We start from the raw sequence: 23,286 nt of genomic DNA on the forward strand, positions 1-23,286 counted from the left end.
GCAGCATTGTTTATTTTATATATTTATACATGTATTTATATATAGGGCCTATATATGTGTGTGTGTGTGTGTGCCCCCCCTCCACTTTTTGGCACCTTACGCCCGTGCATGGGGGAAGGGGGGGGGGGGGGGGCTGAGATCGAGGGCGCAAAGTGCCCGAGTTTCTAGGAGGGTTTACTACAAATAAGAAAATTTACTACCAATAATATTTTTTATTTACAATTATTGAAGGGATGGGGGGGGGGGGGGCTGGAGCCCTCAGCCCCACCGTGCCTGACAATAGTGCATGTCAAACATCCAATAAAACAAACCAAAATCAACATTTAATATATCGTGGGTTTTTTTTTTATTTATTTATTTATTTATTATTATTATTATTATTATTATTATTATTATTTATTGTAGAAATCCGTTTTCCGTTTTCATTTTCTAATAAGATTTTAAAATCAACCGTGTTGGATTTCACAAAAAAATCTAATCACATGATAAGCACGTGATAAGCAGTGCCTCATGACTTGGAAGTCAATCGGCAGACGTTACGTTCGTGTTTTACACCCGACCAGACACAGATTTGTTATAGATTTAAAATGAACACGATTCTTTTCATTGTATTCTGTGCATTAGGTTTTGAGTTAGGGAATGCTGATATTCCGCATTTCTTCAGAGGAAGGCCCAAAGGCGGAATGGTAGGGGTTCCTCGACTGACGAGGGGCTACAACCCTGTCTTCCCACCTGACGAATGGATGACCCAAACCCTGGACCACTTCAACGATGCCGATACCCGCACCTGGCAACAGGTATTGTTTTATCTAGCTCAAGTCACCTCTAGCCCTTCCCTAATTGATATGTATCATATGTTGAACAAAACAGTGGCGGTTCCAGAAAATCCATTGGGTGGGGGGGGGGGGGGAGTGACATGAGGTGGAATGCCAAGGGTACTTTGGGGGAGGTTTTGGGGGAGGTTTTGAGGGGGATCGTAAAAAAAGAAGAAGAAGAAATTAATATATAATAAAATTATAACTATCGCAAAATTTAGGGGAGGGACGGGCCCCTGCCCCCCTGATCCGCCCTTGCAAAACAAAATTGAACCTTACATCAAAGTAAGCTTCGCTTGTGTCAACCCCTATCTCCCTCTACCCCTATCAGGTCAGTTTATAGGGCTTAACGTGCACAATCCGATCAAGCTGTTGTAGTGCACGCCTGCCATGGACACAGGTGTCGACCCATGCCAACTCCTCCGTCCAGGACAGGGAATTTTGGGGTGGCTGGGAGGAGGGGACATTTGTGTTGCCGTTGAATTTTGAATGTCCAATAGGATTAAGTCCAATATATAAGAGTTAAAAAAGTTTGTTTTGTTTAACGACACCACTAGAGCACATTGATTTATTAATTATCAGCTATTGGATATCAAACATTTGGTAATTTTTTACAGTCTTAGAGAGGAAACCCACTACATTTTTCCATTAGTAGCAAGGGATCTTTTTATGTGTACTATCCCACAGACAGGATGGCACATATACTACAGCCTTTGATATACCAGTCGTGGTGCACTGGCTGGAATGAGAAATAGTCCAATGGGTCCACCGACGGGGATCGATCCCAGCAGTTTCCCTCAGGTAATTTGGAGAATAATTTGGAAGGGTTCATCGAAAACAAATAGAGCTATTTGAGTAGTTTTAGCTTAGTTTGCCGAATTGTAGCTCATATCTCCCCTACTCCCCTACTCCCCTCCCCCCACCCATATACTTGACATGGTTTCTAGTGTTGGCAAAAATGTTGGACATAAATTGATTGCCCATAGGGGGCGAAAATGGTAGGGGTTTTGGGGCATGCTCTCCCGTAAATTAAATTTGAAAATACAATTGCTTTTAGATGCAGGGAACATTTTGTTTTCAAACTCGTGATTAGCAATATTTCTAGTCAATTGAAAATTGATTAGCAACTACTGTTTAATAAAAATTGTGTAGCGATCTCTGAAACCTGTGTAGCGAATCGCGGAACAATACCAGAGCTTCTAGAATTTTTTAAAAACCAGTTCACTAGCCCTACTTTACTAGTTAATACAATGTGTCTAAATAATAGTAATAATCAGATATGTCACCTAAAGAGGGAGATAGAGCTTATAAACACTAACATTGGGGGTTGGGGTGGGGTCAGGATATTCATATTTACAATATAGACTTAGCTGCAACATTTGACAATTTTTATTTTACTAGCCATCGTGCATGGCAATAGTAGTTATTTACTAGCCCATCACTGAATATCACTAGCCATGGAAGTGGGGCTACCATAACCTAGAAGCCCTGAATACTAAACAAAATGTTCCCTGAGTCCAGCCAGTGCACCATGACTTGTACATCAAAGGCTGTGGTATGCGCTGTCCTGTCTGTGGGATGGTGCTTATAAAAGATCCCTTGCTGCTAATTGAAAAGAGTAGCCCATGAAGTGGCGACAGCGGGTTTCCTCCCTCAATATCTGTGTGGTCCTTAACCATATGTCCGATGCCATATAACTGTAAATAAAAGGTGTTGAGTGTGTTGTTAAATAAAACATTTCCTTCCTTCCTGTTCCTGAGATGCATTCTAAACGAGCTGATTGGCTTCAGAAGCCTTTTGTTTTACACTGCAGAGATATTTTGTGAATGCAACGTTCTACAAGCCGGGCGGGCCTGTGTTCCTGATGATCGGGGGCGAGGGAACGGCCAGCCCTATCTGGATGGTGGAAGGGATGTGGATCGCCTACGCCCAGATCTACGGCGCCATGTGCTTCCAGGTAGAACACAGGTTCTACGGCAAGAGTCACCCCACAAGGTATCGCAAGCAGGGTACACCAAGTAGGGGTTGGGGGAGAGAGAGGTTTAGCCCCCCGCACCCTGTAATTCAAATTTAAAAATATTGGCGTTTACCAGCATTTTTTCTGTATCATGTTGCATTTTATTTGTTGAATGCAGGAAATTACATTTCAGGACAATATATAACCCAGTATTTGCCAAGAAAGGCGAGTTATCACTCCCACTCCCTCCCCACAATCACCTTACAAGTTATAGGAGAGTTGCAAATCCTCAAAATCTAGTGCTGGAGCAACTCTTCAAATTCGGGCAAAAACGTATAAAATATTTGTGCAAAATGTGCTAATTTGAGGCCTTTTTACCATGTATTTACATCCTTTTACACACAAAATTAGTTGTAATCCATGTGAAAATGCATAGTGATTTGTTTGTAACCCTATATAGCTGTTTGGCAGTAATACTAATATGAAAAAATGTAGTTATCCAGATTCAGGCATTCTCGTTTAATTTGGGCAAAAACCAGTCTGTTCCCCCTACAAAAATGGGAGCCCGTACGTCTCTGTATAAAGGTATAGAATAGTGTTATAAGAAACTGAAGCTATCAAGCAAAAGTACTGTGCACTTTTTAGGAATGACTATGCTCATTTTAAACAAATATACTGACCAGAGGCGAATCTAGGAGGGGTCCCAGAGGTCGCCCCCCCCCCCCCCCCCCAAATTTTGCGAAAGTTATAATTTTATTATACACGTATATTAATTTAAAAAATTTTTACGATCCCCCTCCAAACCTCTCCCAAAGTTCCCTTGGCATTCCACCCCATGTCACTGGGGCCCCCCTAAATGGGTTTTTTGGATCCACCACTGCTGACGTCCAAAAGAAATTTTACAAGGCTTGAAATTGTATTATAAAAAACCAACAAATGGTATAGTGGAATCTTAAAGTATCATGAAGTTTAACATCTAAACATCACAATGCACTTCGTGATACATGCAAAGTAGTTGTAAGGTCATTTCTAAATTGGTTATTTTCTATTAGCTACAATATTTATCAAATTATAAAAATTTTATTTTAGTTAAAGTTTCTTTTGTACATCTGTATTGTGTTTATTTTCAGTGACATGAGCGTGGACAACCTGCGGTATCTGAGCAGCGAACAGGCCCTGGCTGACCTAGCTTCTTTCATCGTGTTCGCCAAGCAGAAATACAACCTACAGAACAACAAGTGGATATCTTTCGGCGGGTCATATCCAGGTGGGTGGACACACTGGTTAGAGCACCTACATTGTAGGTGTCGTTCCAGCCAGTGCACCACGACTGGTATATATCAAAGGCAGTGGTATGTGCTATCCTGTCTGTGGGATGGTGCATATAAAAGATCCCGTGCTACTAATGGAAAAATGTAGCGGGTTTCCTCTCTAAGACTGTGTCAAAATTACCAAATGTTTGACATCCAATACCCGATGATTAATAAATCAATGTGCTCTAGTGGTGTCATTAAAGAAAACAAATTTTAACATTTGGTGACATAATTGATTCTTTTTATACTGGTGCCCTGATTGATTATTTTTCTATTGCCATCCTGATTCTTATTGTACTGCCATCCTGATTCTTTTTATACTGCTGCCCTGATTCTTTTTGTACTGCCACCCTGATTCTTAATATACTGCCGCTCTGATTCTTATTGTACTGCCACCCTGATTCTTATTGTACTGCCACTCTGATTCTTATTGTACTGCCACCCTGATTCTTGTTGTACTGCCACCCTGATTCTTGTTGTACTGCCACCCTGATTCGTGTTGTACTGCCACCCTGATTCGTGTTGTACTGCCGCTCTGATTCGTGTTGTACTGCCGTCTGATTCTTGTTGTACTGCCACCCTGATTCTTATTGTACTGCCGCCCTGATTCTTATTGTACTGTCGCCCTGATTCTTATTGTACTGCTGCCCTGATTCTTATTGTACTGCCACTCTGATTCTTATTGTACTGCCGCCATGATTCTTATTGTACTGCCGCCATGATTCTTTTTGTAATGCCGCCATGATTACATCTGTTGAAAGGTATTGGAGGCTATTGTACATTAATCAACTGAAACCTAAGAAGCAACGATTGCTTCCCATTGTACATTAATCAACTGAAACCTAAGAAGCAACGATTGCTTCCCATTGTACATTAATCAACTGAAACATAAGAAGCAACGATTGCTTCCCATTGCACAAAGTAAATTTTGAGCTTTGTATAATATGTGCACATCATCTTCGTTTCAGGTTCTCTGTCTGCGTGGGTGAGGATGAAGTATCCACACCTGATTGACGGAGCCGTGGCAACAAGTGCGCCTCTCCTCGCTGTCTTAGACTTCAAAGGTTAGTGCTGGGTAAACTCATGTCTATTAGTGGCAACAAGTGTCTCTCTCCTCGCTGTCCTAGACTTCAAAGGTTAGTGCTGGGTAAACTCATGTCTACTAGTGGCAACAAGTGTCTCTCTCCTCGCTGTCCTAGACTTCAAAGGTTAGTGCTGGGTAAACTCATGTCTACTAGTGGCAACAAGTGTCTCTCCTCGCTGTCCTAGACTTCAAAGGTTAGTGCTGGGTAAAGTAATTTCCACTAGTAACAAGCGTGTCTCTCCTCACTGTCCTAGACTTCAAAGGTTAGTGCTGGGTAAACTCATGTCTACTAGTGGCAACAAGTGTGTCTCTCCTCGCTGTCCTAGACTTCAAAGGTTAGTGCTGGGTAAACTCATGTCTACTAGTGGCAACAAGTGTCTCTCTCCTCGCTGTCCTAGACTTTAAAGGTTAGTGCTGGGTAAACTCATTTAAAGTAGTAACTAGTGCTCCTCTCCTCGCTGTCCTAGTCTTTAAAGGTTAGTGCTGGGTAAACTCATTTAAAGTAGTAACTAGTGCTCTCCTCACTGTCCTAGTCTTTAAAGGTTAGTGCTGATTAAACTAATTTCCAGTAGTAACCAGCACCCCTCTGCTCGCTGTTCTAGTCTTTAAAGGTTAGTGCTGGGTAAACTCATTTCCAGTAGCTATTGGCAGTCTTCTATTTACATGTACAGTACCTAAGATTTTCAAATATTTCCTCTGCTACTCCTTTGGAAAATAGGAGAAAACAGAGATAATACAAGTACATTGTGTTCTTCCTGTTAATACTAAATATTATAATGTATTTATGACAGAAATTTTAATGAAAAAACCCAACTTAATAATAATGTTATAAATTTAAAACAGAAATCAGTAATAAATGTTTTCTAATACATAGTACTCTTTTTAAAAAAAAAGCAACAACAACATAAATTTAGATGACATATGTTTTTAGAATGTGGTCATTTTAAATACAAGGGTGGGACATAGTCCAGTGGTCGAGGATCGATCACCTTCGGTGGGCCCATTGGGCTATTTCTCATCCCAGCTTGCTGCTAATCGAAAAGAGTAGCCCATGAACTGGTGACAGTGGGTTTCCTCTCTCAATATCTGTGTGGTCCGTAACCATATATATGACACCATATAATTGTAAATAAAATGTGTTGAGTGCGTCGTAAAATGAAACATTTCCTTTTAAATGCAGACTATCTGGGTGTGGTGCGCGACTCACTCGATACCACGGGACCCGGATGTAACAAGGCCATCTCCGAAGCCACCTGCTCTATTCAGAAGCAAATGCAGTCATCCTCTGGACGGAAAGACTTGAAGAAATTATTCACGTGAGTTTTGTAGCAAATATCTGTTTACCTCTTAAAGGTAGGGACAGGATGTAGCCCAGTGGTAAAGTGCTCACTTGATGCGTGGTTGGTTTTCGGGTCGATCCCCATCAGTGGGTCCATTGGGCTATCTTGTCTGTGGGATGGTGCATATAAAAGATCTCTTGCTACTAATGCAAAAATGTAGCATATTTTCTCCAATAGCCAGTGATTAATGAATCAATGTGCTCTAGCGATGTCGTTAAAGAAAACAAACTGTTTTAACTCTTAAAGGTGTATCTTCCATTTCTAAACCTTTTACTCTGTTTCTGTTACTAGTAGCTTTTATGTAATTGAAAAATAAATCTAGGTTTAAAAGCTATCATTGTTATATCTGTAGTAATTAAAGGATATATTTCACATGATATAGCGACAAGACATGTATGTTTCATCATGGCTGTTGATGATGTTCAGAGAAATCACAAACTAATTGAAGACAGTGAAAAATAGTGGTGGGGGTGGGGGGTGGAGGGTGGAGGTGAGATTAGGGTACTAAGAGCTGTCTGATCATAAAAATGTATATTATAGTTGCAAAGTATACTGGGACTGCTGTACATAAAATGGTTATCACCGTCAGTGGATTCATGGTTTTCCCCCATCCCTGTCACTTTTTCATGACTGGTACATAAAAGCAGGGATGGCAGCCTAGTAGAAATTGCTGCAGACATAAATGATGCTAGTCCCCTAGTAGAGTAGATACATATAGGTTATGTCCCATCTTTGATATTATGATTAGTCCCCTATCTGTCCAACCGGAAGGGACTATAGTTTTCATCTCCGTCCTGTCTGTCTGTCCATCCGTCTGTCCCACATATAGTTTTCCACTTTTTTTTTTTTAATTCCTTGAGATATTGTGCTGGAATTTTGTGTATACATGTACATGTAGCTTTATCATGTACTGTTACAGTTAAAATTTGACTTTCATGGTGATTTACCCATTTTTGACAGGAGTTATACCCTTTGAACTTAGGAGATACGGAAACTAGTTTTCCTGGACTTTCTTTTTTGCAAAGCCTCAAGATATTGAACTCAGAGTTTGTGTATAGCTGTATCATGTTCTGTTACAAATCAAGTTTGACGTTCATGGCAATTTATCAATTTTTCACAGAGTTATGTCTGTTGAAAATTTGTTTTCCGAGCTCTTTTTTTTTTTTTTTTTTAGCAATGCCTGAAGACATTGAGATGGCATTTTGTGTATAACTTTATCATGTACTGTTATAGATCAAGTTTAACTTTAATGACGATTTACCCATTTTTCACAGAGATATGGCCCATAAATTCTGGAGATACGAAAATATATTGGGCTCTGTAGGGGACATGTATTGCTTTAGCAGTACTCTGATAATGCTGGTTTTGACTTTATTTCATGATTTGTAATTTTGTAATTAAAAGACGTAAGATTGATCTTCATTTAGTTTTAAACCAATGGCAGGGAGGCGCGGCTTATGATCTCACATGGGAACTAGTAACTTTATAAGGGTACTAATTACCCAGACCAATGAAAATAGTTCTTAATTTCAATCACTGGATGGCTGTGGAATGTGCTGTCCTGTTTATGGGAATAAAATATCTCTTACGGCTTTTCAGTTGGAGTAGCCTATGTGGAGGTGGGGGGTGGGGGGGCTTTTATTCCCCTCTTGAAACCTAAGTATCAAAATAACAGTCTTATACACTAAATAGGCATAGTACAAAATGTGCTGATTTGTCATAACAATATTCCATTCCTTTCTGACATTCCAAATCATCTGAGCCTGATTCTAAAGGTAGAAATTACATGTATAGGATATTAAATGAACTTCCAGTTCATATTGTTTATTTAGTACCCATATGGTTACAGATATCTTGGTACATATCAAAGTGACACGTCCTACTTAAATGCCAAGTGAGACGTAACATTTTTGATGTCACACGATGATGTCATCAATTAGCGCACTATAACCTTACAGGAACGTCAACAAAACGAGATGAGTGATATAAATTAAGATCGATTATGGGTAATAAATAGGATATTAAACTCGCTACCATTTCGTATCATGTTTATGTCCCTTGTGAAATAATTTTCATTGTCACTTACTAAAGCTCGTGACAATTGAAAATTATTTCAATTGTGACGAGCTTTAGGGTGTATACTATCAAATCAAATCCCATAGATGACAATAGTAACATGTGTGTCTAAAACTCCTCAGTCCTATCTGTAGCATATCAATCAACATAAAGGCCATGGATATAAATACTACCACCCCTCACTCTTAAAGTGAATCAGAAGAAAATGGGGGTGAAGCTGCTCATTTCAGAGATAACGGGTAGTATCTATGACTACCCTAGTTCTGCACAAAATTTGAGTACTTTGTTTTTACAAGTAACCCAAACATGTTTCAAGCACAAGGCTACTTGACACAGTGGTACTAGATGAAATAAAATTGCATACATTTTTAGCCCAGATGAAACTTTTTTTTGACAACCAACACACATTTATCACCAATCACAGGACTTGTGGTGTTAACTTCTCTGTCAAAATTTCGGTACACCTTGAACTTTGACCCAGCCGGAAGTTATTTGGATTTAGTACTACCTTTAGCGAGTGACAATAAAAATTATTTCATGAGTGACATAAATATGATACGAAATTGAAGTTTAATATCCTATTTATTAACCATAATTGATTTTAATTCATATCACTCAACTCGTTTGGTTGACATTCATTTAAAGTCGTGGGACGGGACCGGCCTCGGTGGTGTCGTGGTTAGGCCATCGGTCTACAGGCTGGTAGATACTGGGTTCGGATCCCAGTCGACTCCAAACCCTGAGTGAGTGCTCCGCAAGGCTCAATGGGTAGGTGTAAACCACTTGCACCGACCAGTGATTCATAACTGGTTCAACAAAGGCCATGGTTTGTGCTATCCTGCCTGTGGGAAGCGCAAATAAAAGATCCCTTGCTGCTAATCGAAAGAGTAACCCATGTAGTAGCGACAGTGGGTTTCCTCTCAAAATCTGTGTGGTCCTTAACCGTATGTCTGACGCCATATAGCCGTAAATAAAATGTGTTGAGTGTGTCGTTAAATAAAACATTTCTTTCATCCTGTCACGTTTAAGTGTTACGTCCCACGTGGCACTCTGGTGTGACGTATCACTTTGATTTGAACCAAGATATTTTTAACCATATGGGTAGTAATACTGTTGCTTTCTTTGTTGTGTTTATTCTGTATCTCTGTTCCAGTCTGTGTGATGACATTGACAACACGAAGACGAATGATGTCATCAACTTCTACTCCACGTTGGCTGGGAACTTTGAGGGTGTCGTTCAGTACAACAAGGACAACCGAGCATTTGAGGTGAGCGCGACATATTAAAGTTTGTTTTGTTTAACGACACCACTAGAGCACATTGATTTATCTACTTTATCCATGGTGCAACTGGCACCATGATGTATAGTGTAAACGGAGTGCACATATTCACACACTACATTCTGTTATCATTCCCAATACAAAACAGTTAGACAACCAGAAATCACATGACAACAATTCTACATTACATCACACACACATCAGATATTGCTCACGTGTGTGTGTGTGTGTGTGTGTGGGACATCTTATTTATTACCTCCCCACTGGCCTCGGTGGCGTCGTGGTTAGCCATCGGTCTAAAGGCTGGTAGGTACTGGGTTCGGATCCCAGTCGAGGCATGGGGTTTTTAATCCAGATATCGACTCCAAACCCTGAGTGAGTGCTCCGCAAGGCTCAATGGGTAGGTGTAAACCACTTGCACCGACCAGTGATCCATAACTGGTTCAACAAAGGCCATGGTTTGTGCTATCCTGCCTGTGGGAAGCCCAAATAAAAGATCCCTTGCTGCCTGTCATAAAAGAGTAGCCTATGTGGCGACAGCGGGTTTCCTCTCAAAATCTGTGTGGTCCGTAACCATATGTCTGACGCCATATAACCGTAAATAAAATGTGTTGAGTGCGTCGTTAAATAAAACATTTCTTTCTTTATTACCTTCCCAAATGTGTTACATAACAACACCCTCACCCCCTTCACATACATGTACAAGCCATGTGACGAACAATGAATTCTTCTTTTCTTTTTTTGTTTTGTTTAACGACACCACTAGAGCAATTTTATTTATTAATCATTGGCTACTGGATGTGAAACATTTGGTAACTGATATAAGACATATGGTCATTTTGACATGTACATATAGTCTTAGAGAGGAAACCTGCTACATTTTTCCATTAGTAGCAAGGGATCTTTTATATGCATCATCCCACAGACAGGATGGCACATACATTGTACCATGGCCTTTGACCAGTTGTGGTGCACTGGTTGGAATGAGAAAAAAATAATCAGTTGAATGGATCCACCAAGGTGGTTCAATCTTGCGATGCAAGCACCTCAAACGAGCACTCAACCAATTGAGATAAAAGAAAGAACAAAACAAACCCCAGCAACAACAAAAACAAACAACTATTAAACTTAAGACCATGAAGACTTAATTTACTGTGTGAAAAATACTTCATTATGACCCAATTGTGAATTTTAAACACAACTGGCAAATTTTATATCAATTTTGTGAAATAATTTCATGATAAAATTGATACATTGTTGTAAAATAATGGTGGCTTTCTGCAATTTGTGAAGGACAATATATACATGTAATATGACGAAATGTTGTCTACACCCAGTGGTAAAGCGCTTGCTTGATGCGCGGTCCACCTAGGATCAATCCCTATCGGTGGGCCCATTGGGCTATTTCGTTCCAGCCAGTTCACCATGACTGGCATATCAAAAGCCGTGATATGTGTTATCCTGTCTGTGGGATGATGCATATAAAAGATCCCTTGCTGCTAATTGAAAAGAGTAGCCCATGAAGTGGCGACAGCAGGTTTCCTCTATCAATATCTGTGTTGTCCTTAACCACATGTTCGACACCATATAACCCTAAATAAAATGTGTTGAGTGCATCGTTAAATAAAACATTTCCTTCCTTCCATATAACCGTAAATAAAATGTGTTGAGTGTGTCATTAAATAAAACATTTCCTTCCATCCATCCATGTGATTGTCGTTTTGTGCACCAGGGGGCGAAAGGCACCAACATCACTGTAGACACACTGTGTGCGATGATGACAGACTCAGGCCTGGGAGACCCGGTGAGTCGCTACGCTGCGGTCAACGCCATGATGCTGGCCACCTACAGCGAGAAGTGTCTCGACTTCTCCTACACAAACATGATCGACGATCTCAGGAAGGTTGACTGGAATAGCAGCGCAGCTGAGGGTGGTAAGTCAGGGCTACAGCCGCTTTTAACAGGTCTCGGTGGTGCCGTGGTTAAGCCATCAGACATACAGCTCGTAGGTACTGGGTTCGCAGCCCGGTACTGGCTCTCACCCAGAGCGAGTTTTAACGACTCAATGGGTAGGTGTAAGACCACTACACTGACTTCTCTCTCACTAACAACTAACAACTATAACAACTAACCCAGTGTCCTGGACAGACAACCCAGATAGCTGAGGTGTGTGCCCAGGACAGCGTGCTTGAACCTTAATTGGATATAAGCACGAAAATAAGTTAGAAGAAAGAAACGATCCACTCCATGGAGGTAGGGCAGCAGGGCATTGCTGCAAAGCTAGGGCTGTAGCTAGGATTTTTATTTTGGCGGAGGGAGGTAGGTGGGAGGGAGGCAGATGAATTCTTGGAACAAACGAGCATGAAAGGCGCAAGACAATAAGGGGTCTGGGAACATATTCTCAGGAAGTTTTGAAATCTAGAGGCTCTGACATGCCATTTTGCAGCCATTTGAGGGAGGTTACGTACTTAAAACATCAATATCATGGTGCTGATAGGTAGGTAGGTAACTGGTTTAATGTGCTCATATACCACAGGGGTATCGAACACACCTTTCACAAGTCCGGTCTCTGAAGACAATCTGCTGTACTTTCATGTCGCCAACAGGTGTTAAAAACAGAATAACTAGTTAATGACATCGGATATCTGCTTTATCCTGTGGAGGTAAGAATGGGAAATTCCGTGTTACTCTGCCAAGCGGAATTTCTCATTCGGCCTGAACAGGATAAAGCAGATATCCGACGTCAGTAACTAGTTATTATCTTTATCCTGCAGACCATAAAAATAAAGGCGAAAAGCTATAATTTCTGTTACTTCAGCCACATTGTTCCATGATCTAGAGGTCAAATGAGTAATTTTGTAATGTAGCTATGTGTATGACGTCATATGAGTGATATCAGAAGTCATAACTTGCTAGTATACGTTTATGACTTTGCTTTAATCAGTTATCATAATCTGTCAGTAGAAACAGTGGCTGCAGGATAAAACCAGATAATTAATATTCATGATGGTTTGCTGTACCTACAGGTCACCACTGAATGCATGAAAATGATAATTTGTATTCATAATATTTCACTGTACTTTCAGGTTGCCATTGGATGTTACAGACAGCTAATTAATATTCACAACATAAATTCTGCTGTGCTTTCAGGTCACAATTAGGCACACTCCTAATTAATATTCATGTCACATCAATGTTACTTTCAGGTTGCCATTGGATGTATCAAGCTGCTAATTAATATTCACCACATCGTGTTGTACTTTCAGGTCGCCAGTGGACTTATCAAACGTGTACAGAGTTTGCGTTTTTCCAGTCAACCGATCTCAAGGATCAACCATTTGGTCAGACTTTCCCTGTCAAGTACGTTTCATTTAGAAGAAGAATTAGTAGCATAGGAGTCAGGTATCTTCCAACTGGTTGGGGGGGGGGGGGGGGGGGGGGGGAATGTAGCCCAGTGGTAAAGCGTTCGCTTGATGTATTATCAGTCTGGGATCGATCCCTGTCGGTGGGCCCATTGTACTATTTCTTGCTCCAGCCAGTGCACCACGACTGGTATATCAAAGGCTGTGGTATGTGCCATCCTGTCTATAGGATGGTGCATATAAAAGATCCCTTGCTGCTAATCGAAAAAAGTAGCCCACGAAGTGCGATTATATATTTATTTGCTTTTCAGCTAAGGGGAATGCATAATCCTAAGTAAGGGTTTAAAACGTTTGTTTTGTTTAATGACAACACTAGAGCATATTGATTTATTAATCATCAAAACTATTGGATGTCAAACATTTTGTAATTTTGACATGTAGTCTTAGAGAGGAAACCCGCGACATGTTTCCATTAATAGCAAGGGATCTTTAATAATAATATGCATCATCCCACAGACAGGATAACACATACCATGGCCTTTGATATACCATTCGTGGTGCACTGGCTAGAACGTGAAATAGCCCAATGGGCCCACCCAGTGGGATCGATCCTAGACTGACCGCGCATTAGGCTTGCACTTTACCACTGGACTACGCCCCACCCCCCTGAATAAGGGAGGCAGAGCTCCCATGCCATCCCATTTCTGATGCCTAAGAGTAGATACAGTGAAACCCCTTGAAACACCCCACCCCCCTGAATAAGGGAGGCAGAGCTCCCATGCCATCCCATTTCTGATGCCTAAGAGTAGATACAGTGAAACCCCTTGAAACACCCCACCCCCCTGAATAAGGGAGGCAGAGCTCCCATGCCATCCCATTTCTGATGCCTAAGAGTAGATACAGTGAAACCCCTTGAAACACCCCACCCCCCTGAATAAGGGAGGCAGAGCTCCCATGCCATCCCATTTCTGATGCCTAAGAGTAGATACAGTGAAACCCCTTGAAACATCCCACCCCCCTGAGTAAGGGAGGCAGAGCTCCCATGCCATCCCATTTCTGATGCCTAAGAGTAGATACAGTGAAACCCCTTGAAACACCCCACCCCCCTGAATAAGGGAGGCAGAGCTCCCATGCCATCCCATTTCTGATGCCTAAGAGTAGATACAGTGAAACCCCTTGAAACATCCCACCCCCCTGAGTAAGGGAGGCAGAGCTCCCATGCCATCCCATTTCTGATGCCTAAGACTAGATACAGTGAAACCCCTTGAAACTGGAAACCAATGAAACTAAGTAAAAAGTCTGGTTTTAAGGGGTATCCAGTTTAGAGAGGTTCTGTAGTAATATTTAAAAAGGACCCCCAAAAATGCCCCATTTTGAGAGAATTCCAATTTACAGAGGGTCAGGTTTGGAGAGGTTTTACCAATACTTATAAATACAGAATATCAAACGTTTAATATTTGTCTTATGATACAATGCGCTAAAAAATTAATAAATTCATTCATTCATTCATTACCATTTTCTTTTCCAGCTTTTCAATTCAGCAATGCATTGACATATTTGGCCCAAAGTTTAACGTGGACTTAATTAACCGTGGAATTAAGAGGACAAACACGAATTATGGAGCTCGTGGTATCAAGATATCGAAAGTCGTCTTTCCAAATGGTTCCATTGACCCATGGCATGCGCTAGGAATAACGAAGGACATTAGTTCTGATGCGAGAGCAATATATATCAATGGTAAGTATTTAGGCCTGGTTTTAACATATATATATCAGTGGTAAGTGTTTAGGCCTGGTATAAACATATGTATCAATGGTAAGTGTTTAGGCCTGGTATAAACATATGTATCAGTGGTAAGTGTTTAGGCCTGGTATAAACATATGTATCAATGGTAAGTGTTTAGGCCTGGTATAAACATATGTATCAGTGGTAAGTGTTTAGGCCTGGTATAAACATATGTATCAGTGGTAAGTGTTTAGGCCTGGTATCAAACATATGTATCAGTGGTAAGTGTTTAGGCCTGGTATAAACATATGTATCAGTGGTAAGTGTTTAGGCCTGGTATAAACATATGTATCAGTGGTAAGTGTTTAGGCCTGGTATAAACATATGTATCAGTGGTAAGTGTTTAGGCCTGGTATAAACATATGTATCAGTGGTAAGTGTTTAGGCCTGGTATAAACATATGTATCAGTGGTAAGTGTTTAGGCCTGGTATAAACATATGTATCAATGGTAAGTGTTTAGGCCTGGTATAAACATATGTATCAGTGGTAAGAGTTCATACTTGTTATACAGAACTTTACTGAATAGGGGGAGGGGCAGGGTTCTGTTGACTTTCTGGTAGCTACTGTGGCTGTGGTGGTGGCGACAACTTTTGTATTAAAGTTTTGCATTTAGATCGGGTTTTTTTTACAAACTGTAAGTCCTAGGTCAGTGAAACTTGGTTTATAGTTGCACCTGTGGATGTTCATCACAGTGCACTGAAACTTGGTTAACACCTTGGTTTATAGTTGCACCTGTGGATGTTCATCACAGTGCAGTGAAACTTGGTTTATAGTTGCACCTGTGGATGTTCATCACAGTGCACTGAAACTTGGTTTATAGTTGCACCTGTGGATGTTCATCACAGTGCACTGAAACTTGGTTTATAGTTGCACCTGTGGATGTTCATCACAGTGCACTGAAACTTGGTTTATAGTTGCACCTGTGGATGTTCATCACAGTGCACTGAAACTTGGTTTATAGTTGCACTGTGGATGTTCTGTGGATGCACCTGTGGATGTTCATCACAGTGCAGTGAAACTTGGTTTATAGTTGCACCTGGATGTTCATCACAGTGCAGTGAAACTTGGTTTATAGTTGCACCTGTGGATGTTCATCACAGTGCAGTGAAACTTGGTTTATAGTTGCACCTGTGGATGTTCATCACAGTGCAGTGAAACTTGGTTTATAGTTGCACCTGTGGATGTTCATCACAGTGCAGTGAAACTTGGTTTATAGTTGCACCTGTGGCTGTTCATCACCGTGCACTGAAACTTGGTTTATAGTTGCACCTGTGGCTGTTCATCACAGTGCACTGAAACTTGGTTTATAGTTGCACCTGTGGATGTTCATCACAGTGCACTGAAACTTGGTTTATAGTTGCACCTGTGGATGTTCATCACAGTGCACTGAAACTTGGTTTATAGTTGCACCTGTGGATGTTCATCACAGTGCACTGAAAAAAGTTATAGTAGTCGAGACCTTTAATTTTGAGGAATTTGTGTAATTATAATAGCTAGAAAACACCCTATAGTACTGTGCCTTAGTGTTGTTTTCTTACTGCCCCCTGCCACCCCCCAATCCATTTTAGTTAGGTCTGCCCCTGTTATCTTATGTACATACAGTGAAACCCCCACCTAACCACCACCCCAGTTCTAAGACTACCCCGATTCTAAGACCATTAGTTTAAAGATCAGAATATTTCCATATTATTTTATAGTAAAACTACTCTGGTATTATTGTGGATTATGACCAGTAAAGTCAGATCCATTGGTCGTTTTCAGTGCATGTTGACTACAAATGTGACCACAGCAAATACCTCTCATGTTACATAAGCGACACGCAATAACTAACGTGGTAAAATCTTGCCTAGTTGTCCATGCCAGACTGAGTTAAAAGTTAATTACATGACATATATATGTGTTGCTTAAGCAAGTAATTAAATAGTCTAATGTTTATTTAGTTGGAAAGACAAAGAAAGAAATGTTTTATTTAACGATGCACTCAACACATTTTATTTACGGTTATTGGCGTCAGACATATGGTTATGGACCACACAGTTATTGAGAGAGGAAACCCGCTGTCGCCACTTCGTGGGCTACTCTTTTCGATTAGCAGCAAGGGATCTTTTATATGCACCATCCATAGACAGGATAGTACATACCACAGCCTTTGTTATACCAGTTGAGCACTGGCTGGAACGAGAAATAACCCAATGGGCCCGCCGACGGGGATCGATCCCAGACTGACCGCACATCAAGTGAACGCTTTACCACTGGGCTACGCCCCGCCCCTTTGAAAAGACAACGGTATTAGTTTAGAACTAGCAAACGGTTGGTCTGCAAATGAGCAAGTCATGTTTTAATTTCTGGAATGTACGGCACACAGACCTTTTATTGTATAATTTGCATTCAGTAATGTTCGAAAGTAACAATTACACAGAGTAGCATGTTTTATGAAAGCAAATGCTATTCCATTCTAGTACTGGAATGTGCTATCCTGTCTGTGAGATGCTGCATATAAAGATCCCTTGCTACTAATGGAAAAATGTAATGGGTTTCCTCTCAAGGACTATATGTCAGAATTACTAAATGTTTGACATCAGTAGCCGATGATTAATGAATCAATGTGCTCTAATGGTGTCATTAATAAATAAATAAATAAATATTTTTTAAACTTCCTGCTACCTCACCTATGGGGTTCTCAATGTAGACTGAAACTACTTGTATAACAACTACTATTATGTTTGTGTTGCAGGTACTGCCCACTGTGCCAACATGTACCCTCCAGCAGTCACGGACACTGACCAACTTAGAGCCGCACGAATGAACATTATGCACTCAATTGGAAAATGGATAAAATCTTAATCTGAATCTTCAAATTTAACAATACTCACAAGTCCTTATATTCTTATTGATAACGTTTATCAGTACCAAATATGGTGATACTGGATATATTGACAAACTATTTTTTTTAATTTCCCATTAAGCAACAATGATATTTACTCGACACACCAAGTTTCACTGATTGACCAGGACTATGTAGCATGGTAGGGCGGGCGGAGAGATGCTACCTTCCTCCCTGCAAAGTATGAAGAAGTGCCACTTTTGTTGTTTGTCTGGAAGTGAAAAACACAATAGGCCTATTGTGCTCTGGTTTTCTTTTTACCGCTCCCCAAGCCACACCCCCTCTCCCATATGGCCCTGTTTACTCCAAAATGGGTGAAAAAACGGCCGTACCCTAATCAAAATTCTAGGTGGGTCACACTTTTTATAAACAAATTAAACCCTGAGATGTGTATGCTATTTTCTGGAGTTAAAAAAGAAGGTGGGATTCTCCGGTGTGTGTGGTGGTGGTGGGGGGGGGGGGGGGGAAGGTACGGGCCATAAAAAAACATATCCTGAAAGTAGATTAGCGTGGGAGCCCTATTGTAATATTTAGTTATTTTATGTATTATTCCGAAAAATCTGTTTTGGATATGTCTCAAAGGCTATTTGGCTAAAACTTGTGACATTTTCGTACAACATGCAAACACTTCGTCTCTAATACGCATAAAAAGATGGGTATCATATGAACTTGCATATTGCAACCACCCTGTTTTTTGCACCTAGGTAAATTTATGCTAAAACAAAACCGTAACGTAGAAATATGGCTTACCGGTATCTAATAATTAGCAAAATTAGGATAAAATATACAGAGCGACCCCCGTGAATTGAGCACACTATTTTACATTTTCTCCACTTGTTTATGCTGCTTTTTAAGTCAGCGATTTATTCAAAACCACTGTAATGAGATGACATACTGATTGACTATCACGAAATAGCTACAACATTGGCCCTTTCACAATACTCCGTGATTTCAACCTGCTTCAAGTAAATAGCGACCATATTTTGGATTCCACTGTTTTCTGCTTGAAAACGTTTTCTTCAAAATGTACAACCCTGGCATAGAGATTGTTCACCTGCTCCTGCCCAATAAAAAAAGTCACTGGATCGAGTGGGGTAATCTGACAAAAAAAAATATATATGGCCGCCATGGACAGGTTAATGATATCAAAAATATTTGTTTTGCCACATGCATGATGTTTGATCTCAACAACTGAACATAATGGGCCAAATTTACAAAGCCTGTTTATGTCTTACGCGCGTGTAACTACAGACATTTACAATACTTTAAACACCTGTTTATGTCTTACGCGCGTGTAACTACATTAATTTACAATACTTTAAACACCTGTTTATGTCTTACGCGCGTGTAACTACATTAATTTACAATGCTTTAAACACCTGTTTGTCTTGCACGCGTGTAACTACATTAATTTGCAATGCTTAAACACGTGTTTATGTCTTACTCGCGTGTAACTACATTAATTTACAATGCTTAATTGGGTTTCGTAACTTCAGTCCAGTAGTTGTTTTTTTTCCACAATAAATATTAATTCTAACTTGCATATTTGGATAATTGCTTGTCATGTTTTATTATTATCAATGCCATATCTTGACTTTTGATCTGATATTTGAAGTAGGTATGTTTTGACACCCCGACCTCTTCTGGCGACAGGCATATACACGTGAACTAGTATTTTGTGTTGGAAAGTATAATAATGTATCGTCTGTTGACCTATTTCGGTGAGGGACCTGTTTCAGTGGTTATGTCATTTGTGCGCAACAGTGCGTTGTGAAGTTTTCTGATGATGTTGAATTTTGCATTGAAAAAGTAAACAAATATGTCATATTCACAAAAATGTTCGTAAAAATGAGGTTAAAACGAGCAAAGAAAGCAAGATTGAACTTAACCCACTTGTATACATGGCACATTTCTTAATACCTTTTTTCTATGATTTTCAAAGACTGTCATATTTTCAAAGACTGTCATTTGAAAGAAAACTTAATTTTAAAAAACATTTTTGTCTGTTCTCAACTGTACTGCTATCTAGTTATTGAAGTCACGTGATTGTCACGGCATCTGCTGGCAAAACTCTTTACACATACTTGAAGAAAAAATATTGTCCTTATATGTTTTAACATAAATATCTTTCTGGATATCTGTTTACCATTATAACCATTCATTTGCTCAACTTGTGACACAATTGCAAGATATCAGAATTGTTATATATGTATATGTGTTTCCCTAAAATGGCTGTTTTTTACACCTCTCTCCTTCAAACCACCCACACGTATTCAAGTCCATTAAACAAAACATATTTTTGTTGGTTTCTTCCAGGAACAGCTCATTGCGCTAACATGTATCCTGCAACCAGCTTTGACCCTATAGAACTTGTAAAAGCCAGAACAGAAATAATGGAACAGCTTTCCTTGTGGATTGTATGAATTATGTTTTTATATTTATTCTAAATATTATTATGGTTGCTGCCAATGTTTGTAAATACGTAAAATATTTTATAAATAAATTTGTTATATTTGATGGTGTTGTACTATTTGTTGTTACGTGTGCGTTCATGTCATAGAAATCAGAAGCAGAGGGGTGGGGGTGTTGGGGGGGGGGGGGGTCATTGGTAGCCAGGAGGCTACTGCACATTGACATTTTCCTGTCTGTGACCCATAGAGCGATTAGTCCAGCAGCTAAATGGAATTTTATATGTGAACCTGGATTTGTAGTCTATGCATGGTTTGGTTTTGTGTTTTTATGGTGTATGAAAACACAAATATGAAGAATCGGTTTGATGACACTCTGTGACGCTCGGACATTTAAAAACAAAATAATCGTAAATCCAATATGGCCACCACATCCTTTATCGTAGCTATATCGTAAGCTTAAAGACACCCTTCAAAATGTGCTCAGTGACGTTAAATACTAGACTGAGTATTTATGGTTTAAAACCATGTCTTCAGAACACGGCTGCAGGTTCAGTTGTTTAATTTGACATACATTTCTTTCTTTGTAAACTTAATATATTTTATATTTATTTTTTAATTATTTGTCTATTTTGTATTTATATCTTATTTTCAGTGACTTAGAACATAAGCCATAAATATAAAATGGACAAATAATTTTAAAATAAATACCAAATGAACTTTACAGAGGCAGAAATAGTTGTCTAATGTTAATAGAGTATAGATCTGATCGAATATCTAGTGGTCTAATTTTTTTTAATTTTTTTTTTTGGGGGGGGGGGTTATGGTTTGCTTTGTTTAGCGACACCACTAGAGCATATTGATTAATTTACCATCGGCTACTGAATGTCAAACATTTGATAATTCCAACTCGTCTTCAGAGGAAACCCACTACACCTTTCCATTAGCAGCAAGGAGTTTCTATTTGACAGGACAAGACACCACATACCACGAGTTTCGATATATCAGTCCCGGGGCACTGGTTGGTACGGGAAGAACCCAAATGAGTCCGGCGAGGGGGTTCGATCCTAAGATCCAAGAACCTCACGCAAGCTATTTGAGCTAAATGCCGCTCCCTTTATTGGAGGAAATTACTTACAAGAAGAAATGACTTGAAAGTTGAATGATGTGACCTAAAAGTTCAGTAAAACTAGTCGAAGAAAAAAAACCCAAAAGGATATTGGTAATATTATATGTCCGAAGTTAACTACATTTACCATGAGTGTTATCTAGATAATTATGTTATAATCACCCTGCCATATTAAGGTTATTTACATCGCGTTTTATGCATGTGTATGAGCATTGATCTGTTTTCGTGCGCTCCATATTATCGTGGTGTAAAAAATGCTGAAGCATGTTTAGTTAGAATGCCTGACGTTTCACTTCACTCCCCCCCCCCCACCAAACATGTGCACCCTTCGCCTTCATATCAGTTCGCCCCCAAAACATGTCAGTTCGCCCCCCCCCCCCACCCCAGAAAAAAAAGAAAGAAAGCAACATAGGGTTTGGTGTGTCTTCGCTAGGTATGGGGACAACAACAGCCATATTGTTTAATGCCACTAGGGCTGTGACACGAGAGGCGCTACAAAAGTCAAAATCCCTTTGATTTAGTCTGATCAAAATGTGTATTTCATCATGAAAGTATATTTACACGAGGTATGGATGTATTTTCTGGCCCTAGTCTGTTAAAATTTTATTACAAGGCCAATTACCCCAGTAGTAAAACAACACAATTTAACATATTTTTTACGGTATTAATCCTTAATCCTGTATCAAAGAAACTAAAGTGTTTTATAACATGTATAAATTAATATGTTAGCTGTAATCACTATGTGTGTTTTAGGTTATTATCGTCTTGATATTTAATTACTAATTATAGGATGATCGGCTCATTCGTTAATCCTGTATCAAAGAAAGGACAATGAATACCACTTAAGCTACACAAATACAAGTATATGTAAGAAGTGACAAATAAGAAGAGACCATTCTTCGGCAGGGAACATTTTGTTCAGTATTTACACAATTTTGAAACATTAAACAGATGTTGCTAATCAATTTTCAATTTACTAGAAATATTGCTAAACAAGATTTTGAAAACTAAATGTTCCCTGTTTGGTGTTAGCCGATACCATAATAGTACATATAGTATTGCCATCAAATCCTCAATTTACTATGGGAACTATCCCTGATTTTAAGCGTGTCTGGACTCTTGGGATATAAGCACATTAATACCAACCAAACAAACAATACCAAACAACAAGGCTTCTAGAATTTTTATAAAGTCCACTAGCCATGGGATCAGTGATTTAATTTTTTTACTAGCCACAATTAAAAATTTACTAGCCCTACTTTACTTTAAGTTAATACAATTTTACTAATTAATAGTATGTCATATAAAGGGGGATATATAGAACTTAAAAACACTAACATTAGGTGGGTTAGGGTGAGGCCAGGATATTGATATTTACAAAATAGACGTAGCTGCAACATTTGAGCAAAAAAATTCACTAGCCGTTGGGCATAGCAATAGTAGTTATTTACTTGCCCAACATTGAATATCACTAGCCATGGGAGTGGGGCTACCATAATCAAGAAGCCCTGCAAACAAACACAATCCTCAATCCTGATTTTAAACAGACTGCCCATTGTAAGCATGTCTGAACCCTTGGGATATAAGCACATTAATACCTACCAAACAAACAACATGAGAAATGGTTTTCACTAGCTGTCGGGCATAGCAATAGTAGTTATTTACTAGCCCAACATTGAATATCACTAGCCATGGGAGTGGGGCTACCATAATCTAGAAGCACTGTAATACACCGGGCCCTGGGTCTGCAGAAAATTTCACAAAATTATTTATTAAACTTAAAAAACTGCACAAGCCCAATAATATTGTGACAAAATAGCAATTACCGGTATTACATAAAATTATTTCATCA

At 39.6% G+C, this 23,286-nt stretch overlaps 2 protein-coding genes across 4 annotated transcripts in view; both read left to right on the forward strand.

Annotated features, from left to right (window-relative positions):
• The first annotated feature begins 504 nt into the window (after positions 1-504).
• Positions 505-20,414, forward strand: LOC121375839 (putative serine protease K12H4.7). The gene is made up of 10 exons (XM_041503511.1): positions 505-797; positions 2,629-2,810; positions 3,903-4,039; positions 5,054-5,149; positions 6,350-6,485; positions 9,739-9,853; positions 11,598-11,799; positions 13,132-13,225; positions 14,756-14,964; positions 17,748-20,414. The coding sequence occupies exons 1-10, from the start codon at positions 588-590 to the stop codon at positions 17,855-17,857; spliced, it is 1,491 nt and encodes a 496-aa protein (XP_041359445.1). The 5' UTR covers positions 505-587; the 3' UTR covers positions 17,858-20,414.
• A 1,025-nt stretch (positions 20,415-21,439) lies between these two features.
• The window catches only part of LOC121375850 (uncharacterized protein C5orf34 homolog), a 27,391-nt gene continuing 25,544 nt past the window's right edge, over positions 21,440-23,286 (forward strand). For all 3 annotated transcript variants that reach the window (XM_041503530.1, XM_041503522.1, XM_041503538.1), the window contains exon 1: positions 21,440-21,527. The gene's annotated coding sequence lies outside the window, so the exon portion shown is untranslated. The remainder of the gene's footprint in view (positions 21,528-23,286) is intronic.

Source organism: Gigantopelta aegis, chromosome 1 (genome assembly GCF_016097555.1).
Source record: "Gigantopelta aegis isolate Gae_Host chromosome 1, Gae_host_genome, whole genome shotgun sequence".
NCBI lineage: Eukaryota > Metazoa > Mollusca > Gastropoda > Neomphalida > Peltospiridae > Gigantopelta > Gigantopelta aegis.

Coding starts and splice junctions, on each gene's coding strand:
- LOC121375839 (XM_041503511.1), top strand. CDS start 588: ATGAACACGATTCTTTTCATTGTATTCTGTGCATTAGGTTTTGAGTTA. Junction 2,811..3,902: donor GGCAAGAGTCACCCCACAAG/GTATCGCAAGCA, acceptor GTTTATTTTCAG/TGACATGAGCGTGGACAACC. Junction 9,854..11,597: donor AGGACAACCGAGCATTTGAG/GTGAGCGCGACA, acceptor TTTGTGCACCAG/GGGGCGAAAGGCACCAACAT.